This window comes from Balaenoptera borealis, assembly GCF_965194805.1.
Source record: "Balaenoptera borealis genome assembly, chromosome: 11".
NCBI classification, from domain to species: Eukaryota; Metazoa; Chordata; class Mammalia; order Artiodactyla; family Balaenopteridae; genus Balaenoptera; species Balaenoptera borealis.
In genome coordinates, this window is record NC_138868.1 from 66543089 (window position 1) to 66567502 (window position 24414).

At 41.2% G+C, this 24414-nt stretch overlaps 1 protein-coding gene and 1 long non-coding RNA gene across 7 annotated transcripts in view; one reads left to right on the forward strand and one right to left on the reverse strand.

Annotated features, from left to right (window-relative positions):
- The window catches only part of LOC309605137, a 394782-nt gene that overhangs the window by 212552 nt on the left and 157816 nt on the right, over window positions 1–24414 (forward strand). The gene's annotated exons all lie outside the window — the stretch shown is intronic.
- Window positions 1–24414, reverse strand: part of GRM5 (glutamate metabotropic receptor 5) — a 547875-nt gene that overhangs the window by 43601 nt on the left and 479860 nt on the right. For 4 of the 5 annotated variants that reach the window (XM_082340447.1, XM_082340448.1, XM_082340449.1 and 1 more), the window contains one exon: window positions 16141–17080. In XM_082340447.1, the coding sequence (XP_082196573.1) occupies window positions 16141–17080 (940 nt within the window). Of the gene's footprint in view, window positions 1–1327; window positions 15692–16140; window positions 17081–24414 lie in introns of those variants that run through there. The other variant, XM_082340450.1, reaches the window with a different exon arrangement.

The following is a 24414-nucleotide window of genomic DNA, read 5'->3' on the forward strand; positions in this document are numbered from 1 at the left end:
ACAGTAAGCTGTCGTCATCAGCATCATCATTGGGGTTATCCTTTTCCTACATCCTATATTTCACCTTCTCTTTTCTAGGCTCTGTCTGTTTAAAACTTTCGGTGGGAGTGCCTATAAGCTTGATTTTAAATCCAGAAGCAGTGACTGCCTGACCCCATCCTCGGTGTCCTTTCTCATCCCCCTCCCGCCAGCAGACCCCAGCCCCACCTCACTTGCACTGAGCCCCAGATATAAAATGCTGCAGAATCTAACTCATTAATTTTCTCTGAAGTGAAAGGCTTCCTGCCCCTTTATCATGCTTTGTTCCTCTCCAGAAATGATGTGACTAAGCCTGTGACAGGGCAGACTGGCTTCTGATTCTGATGGTCAAGCTTTAGAGAAAGCCTTAAATTTTAGCGCATCTTAAGGCTAAAGTTCTTAACTGCAACAATTGAGTTCAAGCCCTGGGTTAGCCATTCACCACTTTGGGCAAGTATGTTCATCTCTCTAATCCTCATCAGTATAATGGGCACAATGACACTTTTGAACAGGGTTATTGGAAGAAATGAATTGGATTAAATAAATAGCACTCATGGGCACTTGGTGCATCCTCAGTAAATGGAAGATCTTGATAGTAGTCAGTTTGATTCCTGAAGACTGAACACTGGGAATATGACCTATTGGATTTGAAAGGCATTTCTGGTGGCAAAAGTGAGTGGTGGGAGAATATTTAGGCAAGGCTCCTCTATGATGTATGAGAATAATATGTATGTTATAAAAATCTAGCATCCATATTCTAGGGAATAATACTGCTTTTTCCCAGCTTTTATATGCCATACCATTTTTATAGGAGTGGAAATGTGATATCACCAATGACAAGAAAACCAACAAGTTTGTATTAGGAGTCTCCTTCAGTTGGTACAGCTGGGAATCAGTGCGTCTACTGTTAGCGCTGCTTCTGCAGAAGTTTGCCTCCGGCTGCGTGCATCAAGTTCTGTACAAGCCCACAGTGGCAGTTCTCTATCACTGCTACACAAGCTGAGGGCATCTAGAATGGAAACGCTCTCTACCACTGGAGATGCCTAGAGACCCCCAGCCTGCCACCTGGTGGCAGGAGGGGGATCTAGTCCGCTGACTGCTGGGGGGTTGGGGACGAGGGTTGTGGGACAAGGAAAGGAGGAAAGAAGGGGAGAGTCTGGGCCTTCACTAGCGTCACTGAGGATGGTTAGAAGTGCCCTGGAGTTGAAAGGCTGTCTGCTCCTTTCAGCCCACAGGTCGCTCTCTGCCTGGCACCATTCTCCCCAGAGAAGCAGTCACAATGCAGTATCTGTACAGTGACTACAATTAAATGAAAGCCTCTGGAAATATCCAAGGGGAAATTAGATAACATGTGCTTTGATGCAGGGATTTGGAGTTTGAAAGTGAAAGAGACAGGCAAGACATCAGAAGTCTGCATCTGCTCCGCTCCCATTCGGCACATTAACATTCTGCTGATGTGTCTTTGCAAGTTCTTCACTGAAGTCAGTTTGCTTAGTTTTTCTCAAGTATCATCAGATATTTCCAACATCCTTTAGATTAAAACAAGTCCTAAAGTTGGACTCCTGTTGTGAGTGGAGGTTGAAATCGATTTTTTAAAATATTTTCATTAGTTAACGATCGAAAGAGAAAAGTGCTTGCTAGTCCGTTTGGACTGGAGCATTTGGTTCTCATTGTGCTGTGCTGGCAGCCACTAGCTCTGTGCCTGGAGGAGAAAAGCCTACTTTTGCCCTGGACCATTCTTCAGCGATTGGCCGCACACTTGGCTGTACCCAGTGGCTGGATGGTCCCTGAGGGACGTGTCCGCAGTTCACTTTGAACTCAGGTTCTCTCTCATTTCCCTCAGACGCTCCTTCCTCCCCACCCCCACCCCCCAACTCCCGCAATGTCACAAGGTGTCTGTCTGAGTCAGAACACGCTCTCCGGTGTGCCAGACTCTCACCAGTGAGTCAAGTGGGCCCTGCTTCCCTCACTTTCTGACCAGGACTCTGGTGGGATCCAGAGTGAAGTGGACAGGACATAACCTAGGGAGAAGTTGAGATGGATGGTGTAGCACAGTGGGGCCCTTTTATACTTTGAGGAGCGAAAGTAGGGCCTCAGTAGGGCTTGATCTCCTTTTTATCTCCTGTGCGACCACAATGACAGTTTACTGAGTTCCTGCTCAGATCCGACCTCGGGATGAATAAAGAAATGTTCTTGCCTCAGTGATCTCTGGTAGAGTGCGTACGTGCGTGCGTGTGTGTGTGTGTGTGTGTGAGAGAGAGAGAGAGAGAGAGAGTCACATTTGACCAGAGTAAAACCTTGGAGAATGTCATGAATGTCATGGAACCTCACAGGAGTTTTGTGTGGAGAAGGCCAAAATCTCCTCTCTTTCTGCCTGAGGCAAGATATCTTTCTGGGAGTGCTGTGGTCAGTATTTGTTCTCCAGATCTTACAGAGGGTGTATGTTTTCCATTGCTCCTGTAATGAATGACCACAAACTTAGTGACTTAAAACAATACAAATTTATCATTTCACAGTTCTGTAGATCAGGAGTCCAAAATGGCTTTCACTGGGCTAAGATCATGGTGTTAGCAGGGCCTCATGCCTTCTGAAGCTCTAGGGGACAGTCCATTTCCTTGCCTTTTCTAACTCCCAGCAGTGGCCTTGACCTCTAGACCCTCCCTCTATCTTCTAAGTCAGCGGAACAGCATCTTCAGATCTCTCTGACTGATATCCCTGCCTCCTTCTTATAGGGGCCCTTGTGATTGTGCTGGGCCCACTTGGATAATCCAGGATAATCTCTTCTCAAGAGCCCTAACATAGGCACATCCTCAAAGTCCCTTTGCCATGGAAGGGAACATCCTCATAGGTTCCAGCAAGTGGGATGTTACCATGTTGGGGAGTCATTATTCTGCCCACCCCAGAGGACATCCATGCTGATATTGTACCACTCCATTACCTCCTTTGTTCTATCCATGCCATCTAAGACTAAAGAAAGTGTCTTTGCTTGGTTGCTCTTGCTTTTGTTCTTAGGGCAATTTTATGTGAGGACCACATACTGAAATTCTGGCCAATTCATATCCCAAGGCCTTTTGACATCTCCTGTGAGTTAACCACGTCCCCCCATTTGGCACTGGTGCAGTTGTGTATTTGGACCTGAGTGTAGAGGAATGGTGGCCGATCTCCTGATTGGATGTTGGCTTCAGGGAAGCAGATGTGTATGCCCCACAGCTGAAAGGGAAGGGGGTGGAAGAACATTTTAGAGTCATCTCCAACTCTAGATGAGCAGAGAGTGGAAAGTATGCTTAATGATCCAACCAACAGCAAGCCTCCTGTAATAGCAATGTTATTTATCTTATCCCTAGGTAAGAGAATGGGCAGGCCATGCCCTAGAGTTTAATGAGTCCACAGAGCCGAAGTCCTAATATGGGGCAAACAGGAAGGAGGAACAATCACCCACTTGATGTATCCCCTTTAGAGCTTATCAGTCATGCTGTTATGGAAAAAACATGGTGTTTAGACTCAGAGGACCTTGGGTTTGAATCCCACCTGTTTTCCCTTAACAGCTGTGCAGTCTTGGACAAATCAGTTAACCTCTCTGGTGTTCAGTTTTCTCACTTTTGAAGCAGAGAAGAAGGATAATATCTAATTCACATGGTTGTTGTGAGCTTAGAATATGGAAATTTGTGGTTCTCAAAGTGTGGGGCCTGTGTCGGTGGCACATTAATCAATATTAATCAATATTACCTGTCACAGGTAGTTGGGACTTGCTTAACAAATGTGGATTGTAATTTTCCTTATCTTCCCTGGGAGCTTCATTAGGTTTACCACGCTTTGTTTTCAGTTATTGTTTGTTTCTCGGAAGAGCAAGGTCAGTGACAGATCTGTTTGTTTACCAAGTCATGGTCTCTCTTTTTCTCTCCAACTAAAAAAGCCACATGAATAACAAATTAGAGAAAATAGTGTTATTAGTTTGCATTTTTGGCTCTGCCATTTTAACTCAGCAGAGAGAGTCACGTTCTCTGGCAGCTCCCACCATCCTGGGTATCAGTTGTGTTGCCTCAGAGCCAGGCGGGGCAGCAAGCTTGTGCATGCGAGGGATGTTGTGATACTTTCCATCTATTCCTATTTTTTTGGTTAAACGTTAAGTGAACAATGTGAGCACACACTTGCCTCACCAAAGAGAGCTTCATGTTATGTTATGTATCAATATTACCACAGTGATTCGTCATCTCATTTCTATACATTAGGTGAAATGGAGCCATATATTCTAGGTCAAGTTAAAAGTCAAAATTTTTTTTCATGAAGAAATATAAATGCACTACCAAAACCACAAGGAGAATGAGAAAAATGGCTAAACCACGAATCACCTTTAAACTCTGAGGAAAGCCTAACTTATAAAACACTAGTTTAAGGGAAACTTCTTAACCCACCACCTAAGAATATGATGGAAATTTGGAAGGCAAGTGGCCCCAGGATATAGCAGTGATTTCCTAGTAATTCAGGCCAGATTTCCAAGGTCAAATGTTTCTATTTCAGTAATTTCCCCGAAGAATGAGGTTATGGAACCTCCACATATTATGCCCCCAGAGCTGTGTGTGGGGTCGACAGGAGCTGAGGTGACCCCATGATTAGGGATCACAGCTCATGAACCTGGACTGTGGGACATACTCTGTGTTACGCTCACAGGGACCCGGTGAGCATAATACAGAGAGTGATGTGTATTACTGTCCTCGCCGGCCAGAGGCTCTGAGAGTTAAGTGTTTTGTCTAAGATCCCAGCTTGGACGTGGCCGAGCCAGGACTGGAATCCATGTCCTTGCCGACCAGGCTCACTTCCCCACACCGCGCTACTTCTGCTGACTCGGAACATAAGCGGCACCGACGGGCTACCTTGTTCCATGATGTTACCTCGACTGGTCTGTCTGTGTACCAAAAAAAAGGTCACCTTTGGGGTCATTTCCCTGGGTGGAAAATCAGAATCAAAATATGAATATTTTATGCGGCAGAAGTACATTCACAGTGACCTTATTTATGAACAACAGCAATAAAATGAGATACGTGGTTGAGAAAATGAATCTGCAGGAAGGCAATATTAGAATGAAAAAAAAGCTATGAAAACCTATGGACCTGGGTTTGAATCTGAAACTTACTACTCATTAAATATGCACTAAATTAAAGTAGCTTAACCTCTACATGTCTCACTTATTATTGTTTCTTACCTGTGGATGTGGGTAATGCTTTTTATTACACAATATTGTGTGAGGATCCAATGAGATGATATATATCAAAGTACCTGGCACAGTCTCTGTAACAAGGTAGTTGCACAATAAGTGTTTACTACATAAAGGATGAAGCAGGTCACTGATAATTGTTATTGTAAAAGCGCAAATGAATCTGTCTGTTCTCTAGCAGGGAGAAAGGGTTGAGGACACCTAAGTTTTGCTTGGGGACGGGTGGGGAGGCGTCGAGTTGCTGTTGGGAGGTGGCAGTGAGTGTGAGGAAATTAGATATCTGAAGTGGGTGTTAAACAAAGAGGTCATTGAAAGGGAATCGAGGGAGCTGGGAGGTAGTCAGCAGACAGATCCTCAGGCTAAACCTCTTTCCTATCAGCCTCTCCAGCCCGTTTCCTGTCGTCTGTTGACCCACATTTTACACACTCTAATTCCCTGCACACAGCAGTTGGATCATACCTCTGGGCTGTCATTCATATTCTTCCCCAGAACAGTTTTCATGTGGCTCACTTATCTTCCAGCCTTTGGGATTCAACCCTGGTGTCACCCTTCCAGGAAGCCTTCCTGAAACCTCCGGATTGGACAGAGTGCCCTTTTTAGTGACCTCTAAAAGGGGATTCTTTCCTTTATTACTTCATACACTATAAAAATTAATGATTTGTGTATGGGTCGGTCTTCCCCACCCTTCTGTGAGCTGCTCCTAAGGGCAGGGTTTTTGTCTTATTTATCTTTATATTCCTAGAATTCAGCAGTGCTCCCAGTGTAAAGGGATTACTTTAGAAACTCTGGTTGGAATTTAACTGGACTGGACCAATGTGGGAAACATCAGGATTCCTTGCCTTTTGCATGAGGTTGTATATGAGATTAGACGGGAAGAAAAACAAGAAGGAGGAGGGGGGAGAGTGGGAGGAGAAGAATTATTATTATACAGGAAAGTAGTGTAAATCTTTATAATTCCCAGTTATAATAAGTAGTAAAAGTGGGTCAGTCAGATTTTTTTTTTTCCTTACAAGCAACATCTATACAGATACTTAAATATCGCCACTCACAGAAAAGATTTCAGGCAGCCCTTAAAGTTCAAATTTTACCTCAGAGGCTTCTGTGTACATTATTCATATACAGCATAAAAGTAAGTCCTATCAGGCTCAGCTGAAGGTAAGACCATGTCGAGAAAGTACAGTGCAGTAAAGAACCAGGGAGAAGTTTTCAGGGGAACTCCTTGGAGGAGAGTCGGTCTCCACACTCATTCAATCTCAGTTTTTCTCAGTTCAGGCCACAATGTATAAGAGCTGGAATGGGGAACATCCAGTTAATGGTTACCCGCTTGGGCTCTGAAACCAGCCTGCCTTTCTTCTAATCCTGCGTCTTCTACTTACTCTGTATGGACTCGAGCAAGTAAATTCTCCACTGCTTGCCTCAGTGTCCTCATCTATAAAATGAGGATTAAAAGAGTTAATACTTATAAGGGGTTTAAGCAGTGCCTAGCCCATAGCAAGTGCTCAATAAATATAATTATTCACTATCTTTCGTCCTTCTTTGTTCATTGTCAAATGCCAGGGTATCAGTTGCTCAAACGTCATTATTTGTATATCTATCCATCTGTCCATGCATTCATTTAACAAGTATTTGTGAGTGCTGACTATGTGTCTGGTACTGTGTTGGGTGCCAATGGCACAGCAAATGAGTAAGACATGGCCCTATGCCTAGTAAATTCACAGTATTGTGTGTGTGTGTACACACGTGTGCATACGTGCGTGGGTAAGGGAGACTTACAGTTAAGCAGGTAATTTTAACAAATTTGATAAGTGCTCTACACGGAGAAGCACATGCTCATTTGGACCATGAAGAGAGGGACCTAATGCAGTTCCAGATGGTCAGGACAGGCTTTCCAGTAGAAGTGATATTGAAGATGGGTATGAGTTGGCCAAGTGAGAGTTGAAGGTGAGTGGGGCAGGTATATTTTATACCAAAGTAGCCACCTTGATAGAGGCCTGAAAGCAAGAAAATTGTGAGTGGGTCAGTATGGAAAGTCAAGCAGGGAGTGACTAGATGCAAGTCTGGCCAGGGAAGGAGTTGTTATACCACCAGGGGCCTTTCCTGCCAGGTAATGAGAGTTTGGCTGTACCCTGTGTTAGCCAGTAGAGAAGCCCTGAAGACATCTTAGCAGAGATTAAAATGTTTAGATAGTTGCTATCATTTGAACTGGTTCCCTTGGAAAGTTTTGCTAATTCCCAGCATGTAGAATTTAGTGCTGCTACTTTTAGGCCCCGCTGTTTCCCTGTAGACTCCTATCACGGCCCTGTAGCCCTTTATTGAACTTACCTGTTTTTAATTCTGTCTCAGGAGACTGAAAGCACCTCAAAGACTATGTTTTATTTATCTCTGTATCCACAGAATTTATAACAGTGCTTGGCACAGAGCAGGCACTTCACGGAGGCTTGATTAAAAAACAGGGTTTGATTTTAGGAAAATGTGTTTCTTCTTATATTTCTAGAGCAAAGTGTTATCAGCTAAAATCTGGGCAATCAAGTCAGTGAACCGAGTGGTCTTTCTCATGGGGGCAGTGTGATCCCTAAGAGCTGATGCCCACCAGATTCATAATCCATCTATCTCCGAGCACTGCTTTGTGTCCACACTATGCTCGGCATTGAGGGAGATGTTTTTTAAATTGAAGTACAGTTGATTTACAATATCGTGTTAGTTTCAGGTGTACAGCACAGTGATCCAGTTATATGTGTGTGTGTGTGTGTTCCCTTTCATATCCTTTTCCCTTATAGGTTATTATGAAATATTGAGTAGAGTTACCTGTGCTATACAGTAGGTCCTTGTTGGTTATCTATTTTATGTATAGTAGTGTGTATATGTTAATCCAAATACTTTTAAGATCTCATTAGATAGTTGTGAAACTACTGCATACATACACAAAACAACACTCACATCCCCAGGATGTGTCTGGGAATGCTCAGTTCTCAGTAAATGTTTGTGAATACATAATAATTGAAGAAGGTGTGAGGAGTGTCTGCTAAATGTTCTGAGTCCAGTTGAGGGAAAGTCTGTGAGATAGGCTTAATCTCATAGGGTTTCATTGAGGAACCTGGGCCTTGGAAGAGAAAAAAGATCTGGAGAGAGAGAAGAAAGAGGCAGAGGATTCTAAAGAGGGAGAAATAGCATGAACATCACTTCATAAAGACTAATCACCACTTAATGAAATCTAAGCAATTGGAAATCATGAAAGCCCTGATAATAGTTGGGTATATTGGAATTCACACAAGAGAGCCAATTCCAGGCAAATTGTAATGTGGGCAGTGTATGTGAAAGGACTAGCAGTTGCTTTAGCAAATAGCCTAAGTGGGCCTTCAGGCCAATGTTAATTAAAGCCAAGTTAATTAGTTAATTAAAACAAACGTAGCAAATGATAGTTTCTAAAATTAAGGTGGAGACAATGCTAATGTTTCTGCCACCTGACTAGAAACCCTGGGGAGGGTTTTACCTTCTGATAAAATTGATAATTGAGGGCTATAGGCCTCTGTCATTAATTTAGCCATGAAAGGCCCACTGCTTCTCAGAACCTCAGCTCCATGACCCTGGAAATTCTGAATGTTGTAGAGCCAGAACTTTAGACTCATCAAATTCAATGCTTTATTTAGGTCAGAACTGGTTTTGTGTTCATTTGTCAATTTGCAGCTGAAGTGAAGGCCCTAAACGGAAGCATGGCATTATCTGCCTGACAGTGATTTGATGCTGCACCATGTCGTGCTGGAAAATTAGTGTCTAGAACCAAAATGTTAATCACAGGGACCTCTATACATTGATGGCATAAATAGTATGTTTCTCTATAAAAAAATCTATAGTGACTCACTCCCTTTTAAATAAAAATCTCCCCTTGCTATTTCAGTGAACTGAATGACTGACTCCGGGCACCTTTCTTTTTTGTGCTCTAGGGTGAGCCTATTTAACTTCTCAGAAAACTGCTCAGATCTGTTAGAATTAGCTCTGTTCTTCCCTTAGGTACTCAGAGAACAAAAGTGATTTTCTCTCCAAGATCGGAGGTGGAATTGGCTCTTTCTAGCCCCCTTCTCACTGAAGATATGAACTATTCTTCAGGCCCCCAGAAACCTTTCTTCTCTTTTGGCTATGATGATGGTTTCCAAAGAGAATCACCCTTGTAGTATCAATTCTCCAGAATGTTAAGGGAGTTACTTGAAAAAGTAGTGTTGTGTTCAGTAAGATTGGGGAAAGATGGAAAAGAATTAACACATGAATGATTGGTTTATACACTGCAAGACTTTTCAGTGTTTATCTCCAGTAAAAGAATAGTCAGAGTTTTTTCAAGGTTGTTTGACCAAATAACTTTTTTTCAAGGAGCAATTTTGTCAGACTAGCTTTCCAAAGAATACATTCTGGGAGATGCTCCACTCCGATGCCAAAAAGCTAAGGCCTGAGTTAAAAACTGCTCCGTAACTTAACTAGTCATGAGACCATGGACAGGTGTTCTAACCATACTGGACCACAAACCCCTCATTTGAAAAATGGGAATGATTATTGCTTCTCCTTTCAGTATTTTGTGACTACTAGACAATTCTGTTAATATTACTACTGCCACTAATACTACTAGGTACTTCACTTTCCATGGTAGACACTATTCACTGGTGTATCCAACAAACACTTGACACTTTCCTCCCTTTCAGTCTCCATTTCAGAAGATGTAAAAGCTAAATGCATGTTTTCCAATACTTTCTTGCAGCTAGGGGTAGCTATATTGAGACAGTTTGGGCCAATAAGACATAAAGGCAATTCTTAGGGGACTCTGAGAAGATTATTGTTTTCCCACATAAAGGGGTACAGTGCATGGAGCTCTTGTGCATTCATCAGTAAAAGGCCTAGAGAATAGCAGAGATGTTGGCTCTGGCATCACTGAGCCCTGGAGGAATGCCAGGAGCAGGCTATCTGCATATTTCTTGTAACACGAGGAAAATGAAATGCAAACAAGTCATGTAAATCTCTGAAAAGCAGGTTTACTTGCAGCTGAACACACTTCTAAAGACTTATGTACCATTTATTGAGTGCTTTCTATATGCTGATAGAAAACATTTAATACATATCAATTCAGTTACTCCTCACAACAGGGGTTATTATCTACCATTTCACAGGTGAGGAAACAGACTGAAGTACCTTGTTCAAATTCATGCAGAGTGTGCACTAACTTTTGGAAATATAGTTACTATAACCTCAGAAGTTATTATTATCTTTTTCACTCTAAATTAGGCAATTAGTGTCCTCTTTAAAATGGAGCCCTCACCGTCTGCCATGAGATGTGGAAGGGACATATATAAGCCTTTTCGGAAACAGGGCCCAAACCCAATCTGGATTTATAGCAGCCTACCTCACCATACACTAGATGGAAGCGAGCAGAACCAGGTTAGGCCGAGCAGAGCAGCTGCTTCTCCCCAAAGACCTACATCCAAAGATTTAGGTTACGTATTTAATGTCACTCTAGATCCCAACAGATAGACTTATTGGCATATTACAGAATTCAAGCCTGAGAAGCACAACTCATGAAGGTAATTTAGACTAAAATGTGAAAATATTAGGAGCACCCAAGTTCACTTGTTCCCCATTAATTAAGCCCCAGTGTGAAAGGCAATGTGATACATACTGGCCTTTATAAAACTATAAACTAAAAGGAGAGATAAATCCATACATAAGCAGTTACATCTACAATGTTCTGAACATCTTGATTTTGGATCACAGAGAAGGAATACTTAGTTTGAGAGCTCATGGGAGGTATAGAGGAATTTTAGTTTGGATCTAACTTTATTTCTTAGAATTATAGCTTCAAAGCAGGGAGCAGCTATGGGATGTATGTGATGCAAGGGTATTATAGCTTTCTCTGGCCTTTCTTCTTCTCTATATCAGAAGCAGGTTCCAGTGTGAATATCCTGGTTAATGGCAAAAAGAAGTCTCTATATATAATCAGAGGATAGGCAGTCTCAGCTATAATCATATAGACAGACCAGCATTTGCCAAGACCTCATACAGAAAAGCCAACAATTGCCAAAGGTCCCTCTGTACCTTCTTTCATATTCTAATACCCAGATGTACTGACTACAGAGTCCAGTCATTAAGAACTACATGACCCTAGAGACGTGGATGGATCTAGAGACTGTCATACAGAGTGAAGTAAGTCAGAAAGAGAAAAACAAATATCGTATATTAACTCATATATGTGGAACCTAGAAAAATGGTACAGTTGAACTGGTTTGCAGGGCAGAAATAGAGACACAGATGTAGAGAACAAACGTATGGACACCAAGGGGGGAAAGTGGCGGCGGGGGGTGTGTGATGAATTGGGAGATTGGGATTGACATGTATACACTGATATGTATGAAATAGATAACTAATAAGAACCTGCTGTATAAAAAAATAAAAATAAAGCCCTCTGTTTAAGAACTTCCAAAAAAAAAAAAAACTACATGACCCTGTAGGGAAAACAAGTTAAAATAGGACCCCAAATTCTAAGAATTCCTGTTTCTATTGGCATTATCAGTGAATTTTGTTGCTTATGCTGCCCTTTTATTTACTAAATGAGAAATGAAATAGTTGGAAATAGTAATCTAATGTTACTAGAGGAATGTTAGAATTATAGCAAAACATGAGATCAGTGGGTGGGAATCTTGAGCAGAAACTGATGACCACAGGAGTGCAGGGGATATTTGTAATACAGATCACAGCAGGCTTTGTTTATGGTTTCCTTTGCTTTGCAAAAGCTTGTAAGTTTAATTAGGTCCCATGTGTTTATTTTTGTTTTTATTTTCATTACGCTAGGTGGTGGATTGAAAAAGATCTTGCTGTGATTTATGTCAAAGAGTGTTCTGCCTATATTTTCCTCTAAGAGTTTTATAGTGTCCGGTCTTACATTTAGGTCTCTAATCCATTTTGAGTTTATTTTTGTGTATGGTGTTAGGGAGTGTTCTAATTTCATTCTTTTACATGTAGCTGTTCAGTTTTCCCATCACAGCTTACTGAAGAGACTGTCTTTTCTCCATTTATTATTCTTGCCTCCTTTGTCATAGATTAGGTGGCCATAGGTGTGTGGGTTTATCTCTAGACTTTCTATACGGTTCCATTGATCTCTATTTCTGTTTTTGTGCCAGTGCCATACTGTCTTGATTACTGTAGCTTTGTAGCATAGTCTGAAGTCAGGGAGCCTGATTCCTCCAGTTCTATTCTTCTTTCTCAAGATTGCTTTCCCTATTCGGGGTCCTTTGTGTTGCCATACAAAAGACAACCCTCAGAATCGGAGAAAATATTTGCAGATGAAGCAACTGACAAGGGATTAATCTCCCAGATATACAAACAGCTCATGCAGCTCAATATCATAAAAACAAACAACCCAATCAAAAAATGGGCAGAAGACCTAAATACACATTTCACCAAAGAAGACATATGTATGGCTGACAAACACATGAAAAGATGCTCAACATCACTCATTAGAGAAATGCAAATCAAAACTACAATGAGGTATCACCTCACATCAGTCAGATTGGCCATTATCAAAAGATCTACAAACAATAAATGCTGGGGAGGGTGTGGAGAAAAGGGAACCCTCCTACACTGTTGGTGGGAATGTAAATTGTTACAGCCACAGTGGAGAACAGTATGGAGGTTCCTTAAAAAACTAAAAATAGAGCTACCATATGACCCAGCAATCCCACTCCTAGGCATATATCCGGAGAAAACCATAATTTGAAAGGATGCATGCATGCATGCTGATGTTCATTGCAGCACTACTTATGATAGCTAGGAACATGGAAGCAACCTGAATGTCCATCAGCAGAGGAATGGATAAAGAAGATGTGGTACATATATATACAATGGAGTATTACTCAGCCATAAAAAGGAACAAAATAGTGCCATTTGCAGAGACGAAGGTGGACCTAGAGATTGTCATACAGAATGACGTAAGTCAGAAAGAGAAAAACAAATATCGTGTAATATCGCTTATATGTGGAATCTAGAAAAATGGTGAACTTATTTGCAAAGCAGAAATAGAGTTATAGATGTAGAGAACAAATTTATGGTTACCAAGGGGGGAAGGGGGGTGGGATGAATTGGGAGATTGGGACTGACATATATACACTACTATGTATAAAATAGATAACTAATGAGAACCTACTGTATAGCACAGGAAACTCTACTCAGTGCTCTGTGGTGACCTAAATGGGAAGGAAATCTAAAAAAGAGTGGATATATGTATACGTATAACTGATTCACTTTGCTGTGCAGCAGAAAATAACACAACATTGTAAAGCAACTGTACTCCACTAAAAATTAATTAAAACAAAAAACAACTGATCATTGTAGGCTTAATCTTATGAAAGTTAGTAGAACCACTAGGGGGAAGTAGCGTGCACACTTGAAGACAAGCAAAAAGTAGCTACCACATTACTACATTCTCCAGTCTATTCATTCAACAAACATATCAGTGAATGATTACTGAGTGTCTTCTATGTGTCAAGCACCCTTCTCAGTACTTCTAGGCCCTGGAGGCACAGTGATGAACAAGGTAGACAAGGCCTCCACTCCCAAGCTTATCCTGCTTAGACTGGGACAAAGGGTATGTTCTACTGTCTGGCTAGAAGCTAGACAATGTAAAAATGGAGATGCTCTAGAAAGCCCAGGCTATACAATCAATGTATGTATAGGTCTGTTCTGCCTTATATGATGCTCTCTTTGTTATGAAGATCATCCTCATTGCATACCTGACACAGAGACATTCAGGTATGGAAAAAGACTGACAGCTGTTAACTTAGTTAATAGTAATAGCGAACACTTAAGAAGTACTTACTGTGTGGCATACACTTACATGTATTTACTTATTTAGTCTTAACAACCACTGTATGTGATATGTATTTCATTAACTCCACTCATCAGAGGAGGAAACAGAGGCATAGAGACGTTAAGTGATTTGCCTGTGGTTATACAGCGAGTAAGTGATGCCGCCTAGCTAACTGGGATGTTTAATCCCAGTGCTGCCCAGCTCTGCACTCTGCTACCTCCAATAAAGTGTCTGCTGTGTGCTCGGCCTTTGCACACACTATTTCTTTCACTCTTGACTATCCTATGCGGTAGGTGATATGATCTCAATTTGGCAGATGAAGGAACCGAGGCTCAGAGACAAGAAATGGTAGTGCCAGTGTTCAAACTCAGAACACGCTGGCTACAAGGCCAGTGCCCTTCACCATTGCTCCATGTCCTCTCCAAGGAGCCTGCCCTGGTGAGTTTTTGGGGCATTTAGGCACAGTCTCACAATTCCATCCCTCCAGCAACCGGTTTGTTTTATCTATCAGGATGCCCTGGAAGATTTTATTCGAAGAGAGAGTTTAAAGAAAGGCTGATAGAATAAAAGTTTGGAAAAAATAAATTTTCTTGGACAAAATAAAAGGCTTATCTTGCAGAAGTTGCAGAAAAAGAATGTTTTAGAAGTCAGGAAGGCAGATGGAAAATATGCCAGCAGTTAGATACATGGAAGGTCTTCTATGCATAGGCCATGACATACCCAGGATTTATTGAGGAAGTAGAAGAGGTTATTTTTCCCAAGGTTTACAGTTTAGTTGAATATCTTGCACAGTGTACGTGGAAAGAGATGAGAGGCATATAAGAATCAGAAAAGAATTGAGAGAGGCAAGGATACAAGTTAATAATGCAAATGAATTTGGGCCATGCGGATAAACTCCCAAATATCCTGTGAGTCCTTTTTAGTCCTCAGCAGACACAGTACCTTTACCATCACCCATAATTCAGGCTTTGAAGAATCAGGGCTGATAGGAAAGTAGGATTTTTCAGGCAGGCTAAATGATGGTATAAGAGAATCGTTCAAGGATTAGTATTTAGCTATTTATCTTCCATTTGAAAAATGTTTATCTTCCACTTATTTGTCTAGATTTTAGGAAAATTCTCAAATCTCTGTAGAGTTTGCAGACTGATGCTCTGACTAGCTCTTTTGATGTGTTTTCTTAAATATTATTCCCAGTAACAATCTATGTAGCCTTTTTAATACCTCCAAATTTGTTCTCAAGCCACTGATAAGATGATCTCATTGCCTTTTGAAGTGCCTTAGGGGGCATTTATCACATAAGAAAGCCCTCCACATGGAGGGATATCATTGGCTGTTGGCTTCAGATTCTTTTCAGATGGCAATTGGCCGATAACTACTACCTGGGATACTGGCCTTGGTGGATGGGATGGGACTATGGACAACAGAGAAAGTGGGAAACTGGCTGGTTGTTTAGGGAGGTTATATGCAAAGTCCCTTTGTTGTTTTGCCCCTTTCAGCTACTTAGACATGTCCCAAAGAGTTCAAGTTGCCCATTAAGAATGAAAGTATAAATTCTACATTTCTTATGCCTCTGTGGGATGGGCAGTCAAGGCTTCTTCTGGGCTTGAGAGAGGTTCAGGCACCTGTAAGTGCAGTCAGATGTGTAAGGCTCTTGGCGCTCTGCTCTCAGCATAATCTTTGTTAACACTAATTTTCTCTGTTCTGTGCGGGTGAATTAGAATTTAGTCCACAGTGTATCTCTGTCCCCTCAGGACCCAGAGGTCCTTGCCTTGCCTTAGGGATTTAGCTGTGCTCTCCCTGTCCTTCTGACCTCACTTCCCTTTTGTTGTAAGTCTTTGCTTTTTTTTCTCTATCTCAACTTTTATGTTTCTGGCCTTAGGTGAAGTCACTAGGCCCATACCCAATTAACTCCATAAAAACCATTCAGTGCAAACGTCCAAAGCCCTTTCCCAGCACCCTGCCTCCCCTAGTTTCAGTTATTGAGGTATTTCGCATCTAAAAGGCCTGGGAAACAAACGCCACTGCTACCGCCCTAGGGGCCAGTGCTCCACAACACCTGCAAAACTTTTACCTTAGGGTTTCCCCAGAGGAGCCCCTCCTCTTCCACAGGTTGACCAGGCTGCTGGATCTGCTGGCTGCCGAGGAGGACTTGCCATCCCCCACGTGCATGCGCACCACCGTGGACGTGGTGAAGGCGCTGCGCACGTTTCTCTCTGGTTTGGCCAGGATGATGTATACCTTCGGCACAAACATGCAGCCGAGCGCCACTGTGGCGCTGAGGCTGACGGAGAAACACATGGTGATGATTTTGTAGTTGCTGCCAAAGTAGATGGGCACAAAGGCCAGCCATATAATGCAGGTGGTGTACATTGTGAAGGCGATATACTTGGCCTCGTTGAAGTTGGCTGGAACATTTCTGGTCTTGAAAGCATAGAAGGTACAGCTCAAAATCAGCAATCCATTGTATCCAAGCGGAGTGACAACTCCCAGGTTGGTGGTGTTACAAATCAGGTAGACTTCTCGAATGCTTGGGTAGTCGTGCATTATGTCGGGAGGCTCCATTATGAAGAGGGCGATGATGATGCCCAGCTGGATGCATATGAGAATGAAAGCAATCACTAGCTGGGCACAGGCACTCATGAATCTGGGCTTTTTGGTACAGATCTTCTTCTTGCTGCCAGCCAGGATCCTTGCAATGCGATTGGTCTTGGTTACAAGGGCCGAATAGCTCATGGCTGGGGAGAGACCGATGCCTATTCTCTGAAGGTAGCAGTAAATCTGCTTGGGCTTTGCAATGAGGCAGAAGGTACATAAGTAGCCCAGGCAGATGCCAGCAAGGATAATGTAGCAGAGTTCCCTGCTGGAGGACTTGACTACTGGTGTATCACGGTAAATGATGAAGACTGCGGTGACAAACAGGGTGGCTAGCAGGCCGAGGCAGGCAAACACCACAGCTGCAATGGGCTCAGGGTCACCCCAGCGAAGATACTGTACTGGGATCAGATCACAACCTGCAGAGACACAGACACATATTGAAAAAGAAGGAAGAAATATTGACTTGGGGTCACTTGTGCCTAAGTTATAAGCAGGTGCCTATGATCCTTAAGAGTTTGTCTCCGGTCTACCCTTCTAATCTCAGTATCCCATACTACTCCTTTCTTCATATACCCAGTCATAAAATATTTATCTTTAGGTTATCAAATACATACTCTGTGACAGGAGCTGTTCTAGGTTCTGAAAACAAAATGATGAAGAACATATTCCCTGCCCTCCAAAAAAAAAAAAAAAAATTGGTGGGGGTAAGGGGGACTTTTATAGAATTACTTACAGGTGGGATAAGGACCATGAAGAAGTAGAGCATGGACCTTGACTCAGTCTGTGGGAGCAGTAAAATCTCCTTCAACAGGAATTAGCAAATGCAAGTGTTGTGGTTTGGCTGAATTTGTGGATTTGGTAGGTTTGGCAAATAGAAATTAATTGTAAGGAAAGAGCTAGGGGGCATTGGAGGCATGAAAGGAGGTTACATACAGTAATGTGATGAGTGGCCTAAGATAAGTCTGGAACGTAGGCAGGAGGGGATCTTGCAGGGCAGAGAGTTTTAGATCAATGGGAAGTCATTGGAGGGATCTATGTAGAGTAAGAGGAATCACATGGTCAGATTTGTGTGTGTGTGTTTTAAACATTATTTTGGTTGCTGTGTGGATTTGGGATGAGGTAAAGGTGTAGAGAGATTTGAGAAATATGGGAAGCAGTATAGGCTGTTTAAATGCATGTGGGGATACGTGAAAGACAGAGGCATCAAGGATGACCAACATTGGTCCTTGAATCCACTGCAAAAAACCATGACAATTTGGCGTCATTTGGGTTATGTGCCTTCTTTTTAAATTTCTTTAGGACAGTGATTCTCAAACTTGGCTACACACTGGAATCACTTAGACATTTTTAAAAAAAAGTACCGTGGCCTGGGTTTCAGTGCCAGAGTTTCTGATTTCATTGGCCTGGGCGTCAGGATTTTTAAAAGGCACTCTAAGTGCTTCTAAACTTGCAGCCAGAGTTGAGAACCATTGCTCTAAAAGGATCATTCTTGTCAATTAGATTTTTAAAATAGAATTGAGATAGCTTTATTGAGTGAGCAGGAGAGGAGTTAGTAATCTGGAGCATTGGACACTTCAGCAATGTGGCAGAGATTATTAACTGCCTGCAAATATCCATTCTCCCCTTTATCCTCAGCAACAGATCTCCGTTTCATTTGGGGTGGTAAAGGATGCAGCTAAAACGCTACATTTGCCAGCAACCTTTGCAGTCAGGTGTGCCATGTGATAGGTTTTAGCCAGAAAGATGTAAGCAGAGAACTCCTTCAAGGAAAATGACTCATCTTGGAAAGTACCTTTTTTGCCCTTCCTGGCTTTCTCCTTCTGTTGACTGGACTATACACATGATGGCTAGAGCTCCAGGAGTTATCTTGGACTATAAGGTAACATTAAGGTCAGAAAACATGTTCTGGGATTTGGAAGAGAAAAATGCAGGGAGCCTAAGTCCCTGTTAACCGTGGAATCACTGACTAGCTCTGGACTGTGTATATCATATTTACCTTGTTTAAACAACTTCTATTTCCCTTATATATGCAGCCAAACCAAATCCTAATTGATATAGCTGTAACTTCTGTATCTCCTGGTCAAGGGTATTGTAGTAAGTGGCTTCGAATATCAATGGCTACTAGGAGGTAAGGGGGACAACAATAACAGTATGTAATGATGGCGTAGGGGAGCAGAATTTGCCATCCCCAAATATGTCTCTTTGTGATATTAATTACTTTCAGCTGGTTATTTTCTAAGAAACGGCAGACGGGGGGAAAACTCTGAAAACCCCACTAGGAGAGACACCCTTTTGTAAGAAACATTTGCATTCCTAAGGGAAATCTCCATTTGGAAGGGTAGCACCCTCACTGTACAGAAGAGGAGGATGACCACATCTCTAGAAATTCTTGTCAGTGGAGAAGGCAAAGACTTGAATCTGCATAAAAACCTTTACCCTTACTGTGCTTTTCCTCCCCTAGCTGACTGTCTCCACCCTCAACATCCTCTATTGTCTTTAGCTGAGGATGGTACTTAAGATGAGGGCTTTGGCCATTTTGGTGAGTTACTCATTTTTCCTGAGTCTCTCCCATGTCTACAGGTTGTTAAACTTTTTGATTTCTCTTCTTAATGTCTCATGTCATTTTAATTCTCTTGATGTCAGCCAGAAGAACCTAGAAGGGTAGAGGGAAATTTCTTCCTCCCTGACAATGACAAAGAAGCATGGGGTTCTTTCAAAATATGTCTAAGGGCAGCTCTGTTGTAGAAAGAAACGAAAACATTCTTTCTTCTTTCTCTTATTTCTGCCCTGCCAGTCTTTTTCTTCAAGGTCTTAGGTTTCAAATAGTACTGTTAGTTTATCGTAAGATGCATTACGGGTTTAATAGGATTTGTGAGTTAGCCTGGGATCCTCAGCACACTTTACAGAATAGTTTCTGTGGGAAAATGTATGCTTAGTTTAAAAACCTGTGCTTTTAACTTTAAAAAATGTGTATGTGGATAGCCCAGACTAAATATGACAGTTATTTTATATAGTGTATAGGATTATAAATAAACGCCTATCTCATTGCTAGTGAATATACCTGTATCTATATTTTTAGGCCCCTGTGTTCACATATGCTGCTTATTATGTAGGATATCAACTTCTGAGACTTTAGTATACCATAGGGTTTAGGTTCATATTTACAAATTCGTTCTTCATAGAGACTATTTTACGACAAGAAAATAGGGACTAATCATTCCTATCTTTATTCTTCCATGACAGCTTATTTATAACACTGATGTGACAATGAAATTCATTATCTACTGTAGTTAATTCTATAGGGGTCTGTTTCCCCTGCTAGGTCATGAGCTACTAAATGTCCATAGTAATTTACTGATATAGGAAAGATGTTATGTGGTACATGAAGCAGGAATCCTTTCAACAGCTAAAGAGAATCACCTGAAAAAATATATAAATATTTAAGGGCTTTCACTTTACTCCTTTTTTTCCCCCCTGTTGTTCTGCTAAATCTTAACTGCTTTTATCTAAACGTCATTAGCACCCTAATTACTGAATGTTTTCTCTGTGATAACATTCACCACTGTTTTTATGTCAAATATATTCTTGAACTCTTCATGTGCCACCTGTTAACATCATGTGTGAAACTTAAGAGATCTCCATTAGATACATGTGTTGGAAGAAATGTGTATAAGGGATGCCTCTAATGTGCTGTGATTATTTTCTCAAAGTTGTCAGAATTTATATATTCACATGAATGTTTTTTTCATTTAACGTGAACCACTGCAAAGACTTCAGTTTAATGATGCTGCCATTGCACAAAATACTTTTGAAACTATTCTCTTGGAATAGAAAATATTGGATTCTGATTATAGTGTTATAATCACTGAATCTTATAAATTGGATAAGAGCTTAGAGTTTCCAAGAGTGGATGTGCATCACAGTCACTTGGAGAGTCTACAAAAATACAGTTCACGAGTCTAAACTCAGGAGATTTCAAATCAGTACATTTGGGGTGGGACAAAAGAATTTTGTTTTGAATCAGCAAGCTCAATGACTATACAACTGGTCCTTGGTTGGCAGCCCAAGCTTAGAGATTATCAGGCTGACTCCTCATCCAGTGTGAGAATGTCTTATATGATAATTACTAGATGCAATCACCCTAACCCTACCTAAGGCCTTCCATGAGCTATGTTGTCTCAAGGCCAGGATTAATAGTGGGGGAAGATAGACTGGAAAGACAGGAGGTCTGGATGGCAGGTAGAGACTGGAGGTGAATAAAATGGTTAGAAGGCTATCACAATAGGACAGGCAAGGGATGTTAGGGCAATAATTAAAAGCCACTGTCCTAAGAACATTCAGCTGGTAAAGACATTTCAGAGCTAGGACTGAAAGAAAAGATGAGGTAGACAGACAGCAGAGTCAGGAGAGAGGCTTCTAACCAAGCTGATGGCAGTGCTGTTAACTAAGATGCAGGCTGTTGGAAGAAAAGCGTCACATTTTATAGGAATGATATCTAGTTCCAGTTTGGACGTGTTGTGTTTGAAATGTTTATGATGAGTAGAGCAGATGGAAGCAGAAGCTTAGAAGAGATATCAGGGTAGAAGTTATAGCTTTAGGAATCATCTCTTTATAGGTGGAAATAAGATACATGGAAGTAAATGTAATCAGTAAGGAAATTCATGGATATAGATGAGAGCAGAGCCTGGAAGTCTGGTATGCCACCAAACTTAAGGAAGCGCAGAGGAAGAGGATATGTCAGGGAAGGTATAAGCTAGATCAGCTAGAAGGAAGGAAGTGTGTCAGAAGCCAAAGGAAAGTGGTTAATTGGATGGCCCACCGTATCCTCCTCTAACCATGTCACTTCAGTTTTTCTTTCTTTCTTTCTTTTTTTTTTAAAAATCCTTACCCAGAGAGCTTGCACAAAGCTTTGAGCTTCAGTTTTCCAGATAGCTCTCCTTGTGGCATATCAATCTCTTATATTTTCCCCCTTTACTACTTTTAGTTCTGTTTCCTCTGAACAGGGGGTGGTATCATGAACAAGTTCTATCAAATCTCAGAATATTGAGATACTGCTAACCTTATTATGATATAAGTTTAGATTCTCATTAATTACTACGCCTACTTTGCATTGGTTTACAAACATCTGAATACACTGTTATTCTTCCTAAATCTCTTCCTTATTTTCTTCTGTGAATTAGGGCCTCTTCTGCATTAATGGTTTTCTTTTTTATCCCTGTTTCATTCTTAGTGTAATGGTAAGTACTCAGTATTGGAAGTACTCAGTGTACTGGTAAGTTATCACTGGAAGGGTATGTAGAAGTTAACTAAGAATCTGTAGAATATATATTTTATAGTTTTACTATAATCAGTTTAGCGTATGCTTTTTATATTTTAGATTAAAGGATCTTGATCATATTGGTGAAGTTCCCTCCTAACAAGCATATTAGAGTTTCTTAGAAGATGCACAATATTATTACATTCCTTTCTAGAAATGCATATGAGGCATAAATTATAAAATCAAGACCTGTTTTCTGATGACATTTATTTAGGTGGCTATCCACTTCTCACTTTCCTCCCCTTTCATGCTTGATCCGTATTCTGTGATTCTCCAGTATAATTCATCCTTTCATAGCTTGAGGTGACATATATTGAAGACAACAGTTTTTTTCTTTTCCATTATAGTTTATTACAAGGTATTGAATATAGTTCCCTGTGCTATATGTAGGACCTTCTTGTTTATCCATTTCATATATAGTAGTTTGTATCTGCTAATCCCAAACTCCTAATTTATCCCTCCCCCACCCCCTTCCCCCTTTGGTAGCTATAAGTTTGTCTGCGAGTCTGTTTCTGTTTTGTAAATAAGTTCATTTGTATCGTTTTTTAGATTCCATATAAGTGATGTCATATGATATTTGTTTTTCTGTGTTTGACTTACTTCACTTAGTATGATAATCTCTAGGTCCATCAGTGTTGCTGCAAATGGCATTATTTTATTCTTTTTAATGGCTGAGTAATATTCCATTACACACACACACACACACACACACACACACACACACACGTGTGTGTATATATATATCACATCTTCTTTTATCTATTCATCTGTCGATGGACATCTAGGTTACTTCCATGTCTTGGCTATTGTAAATAGTGCTGCTGTGAACACTGGGGTGCATGTATCTTTTTGAATTAGAGTTTTCTCTGGACGTATGCACAGGAGTGGGATTGCTGCATCATATGGTAGTTCTATTTTTTTTTTTAAGGAACCTCCATATTGTTCTCCATAGTGGCTGCACCAGTTTACATTCTCACCAACAGTGTAGGAGGGTTCCCTTTTCTCCACACCCTCTCCAGCAGAAAATACAACAATTTTTTTTAAAGGGAAGGAGAGCTGCCAAAACTGTATTATCCACATTATCCTATGATTCCACTACTGTGCTTCCCATACATCTAATGGGAGATGGATGGCTCACTGATTTCCTGGACACCTAAAAATGATATGACCGCTTAGCAATAACTGGTACTCATGCTTACTGTTTGGGTATTAGTCTTGCAGGAGTAATATTCCTGTAGTTAATAGTTCCTAGACTGTTGCATTCTCAAACCCTCTTCCAAGTGTCTATTCAGGCAGAAGGAATGAGGAGTCAAAGATCCTGGGACAGTTGCCTGATGTTGTGTAAGTTGACTAGGCAGGAACTCCTTCTTAACAAGCTCCATATTTCCTGTATAATTTTGGAGGAAAGGAAGTTGCTGCTGAGAATCTTTGAGAGTCAGATGTATGTGTTGTCCGCTGCTGGTCAGGCCATTTCAGGTATATGAAACTCATTCGGGGCTGTTGTGGAACTCTCCTCTCATATGTGAACAATAGATCTGCCCAGAGTACAGGGTGTTGACTAGGGACTAACAACATCATGCCTGCTTGCAATCTGTTCCATCAATAGACCATTTGTCTGCCTCTCCTCCCTTCTTTACGTGTCTGGATTTGGATCTCTAGGGTGTTGGTTAGAGATAGCAGAGTGATGCAGACTCAGAATTCTTTCTGCCTTGTTCATAACCCTGCCCATTTAATATTTTCTCTTCACTTAGCCTAAGCTAAAGTTTTTCATTACTTCCATATTTCAGAAGAACTGGAAGTGATGTGTGTGTGTGCGTGTAATATTTGGGTACCTTATTTTTCTTTGTAGCACTTACTATAATTTTAATCTATTTTGTGTGTGTATATGTGCATGTGTGTGAGAGAGAGAGAGGTTGAGAGAGACGTCATATTGTTTAGGTCTATCCTCCCTACTTCACTAAAGCACCCTGATGTCAGAGACTTTGCCTCTTTTGCTCACGAATGGAACCATGGTACTGAGCACGGTGCCTCACTCATGTGGTTAGTACAGCAATTTACAAATTAATATATCTACTATATAATCAAAGTATAATCAGATTCGCATTCTGGTGTCTGGATCAAGTCATTCTCAGCAAACCTTTTTGTTGCCTTTAGGAAGTCCAAGTTGCAGAACTGTTATGTACTGTTTTACATAGAAATCTAAATTCAGTGCATTCCACCTGAATTTTAGAGTCAGGATTCTGAACCAGAGAGGGCAAAACTAAGTAAGCACCTCAAAGGCTTCCTTCTGCCTAGGGGTGTGACATGTCTCACATTAGAAATATTCCAGGTACTAACTTGGCAGTGATCAGTGTTTGTGATTGACTGATTAATCTAATTTTGAGTAATTCATTGGATCTGGGAATTATGAGTAGAAGAAAGAGGGAGGCAGTA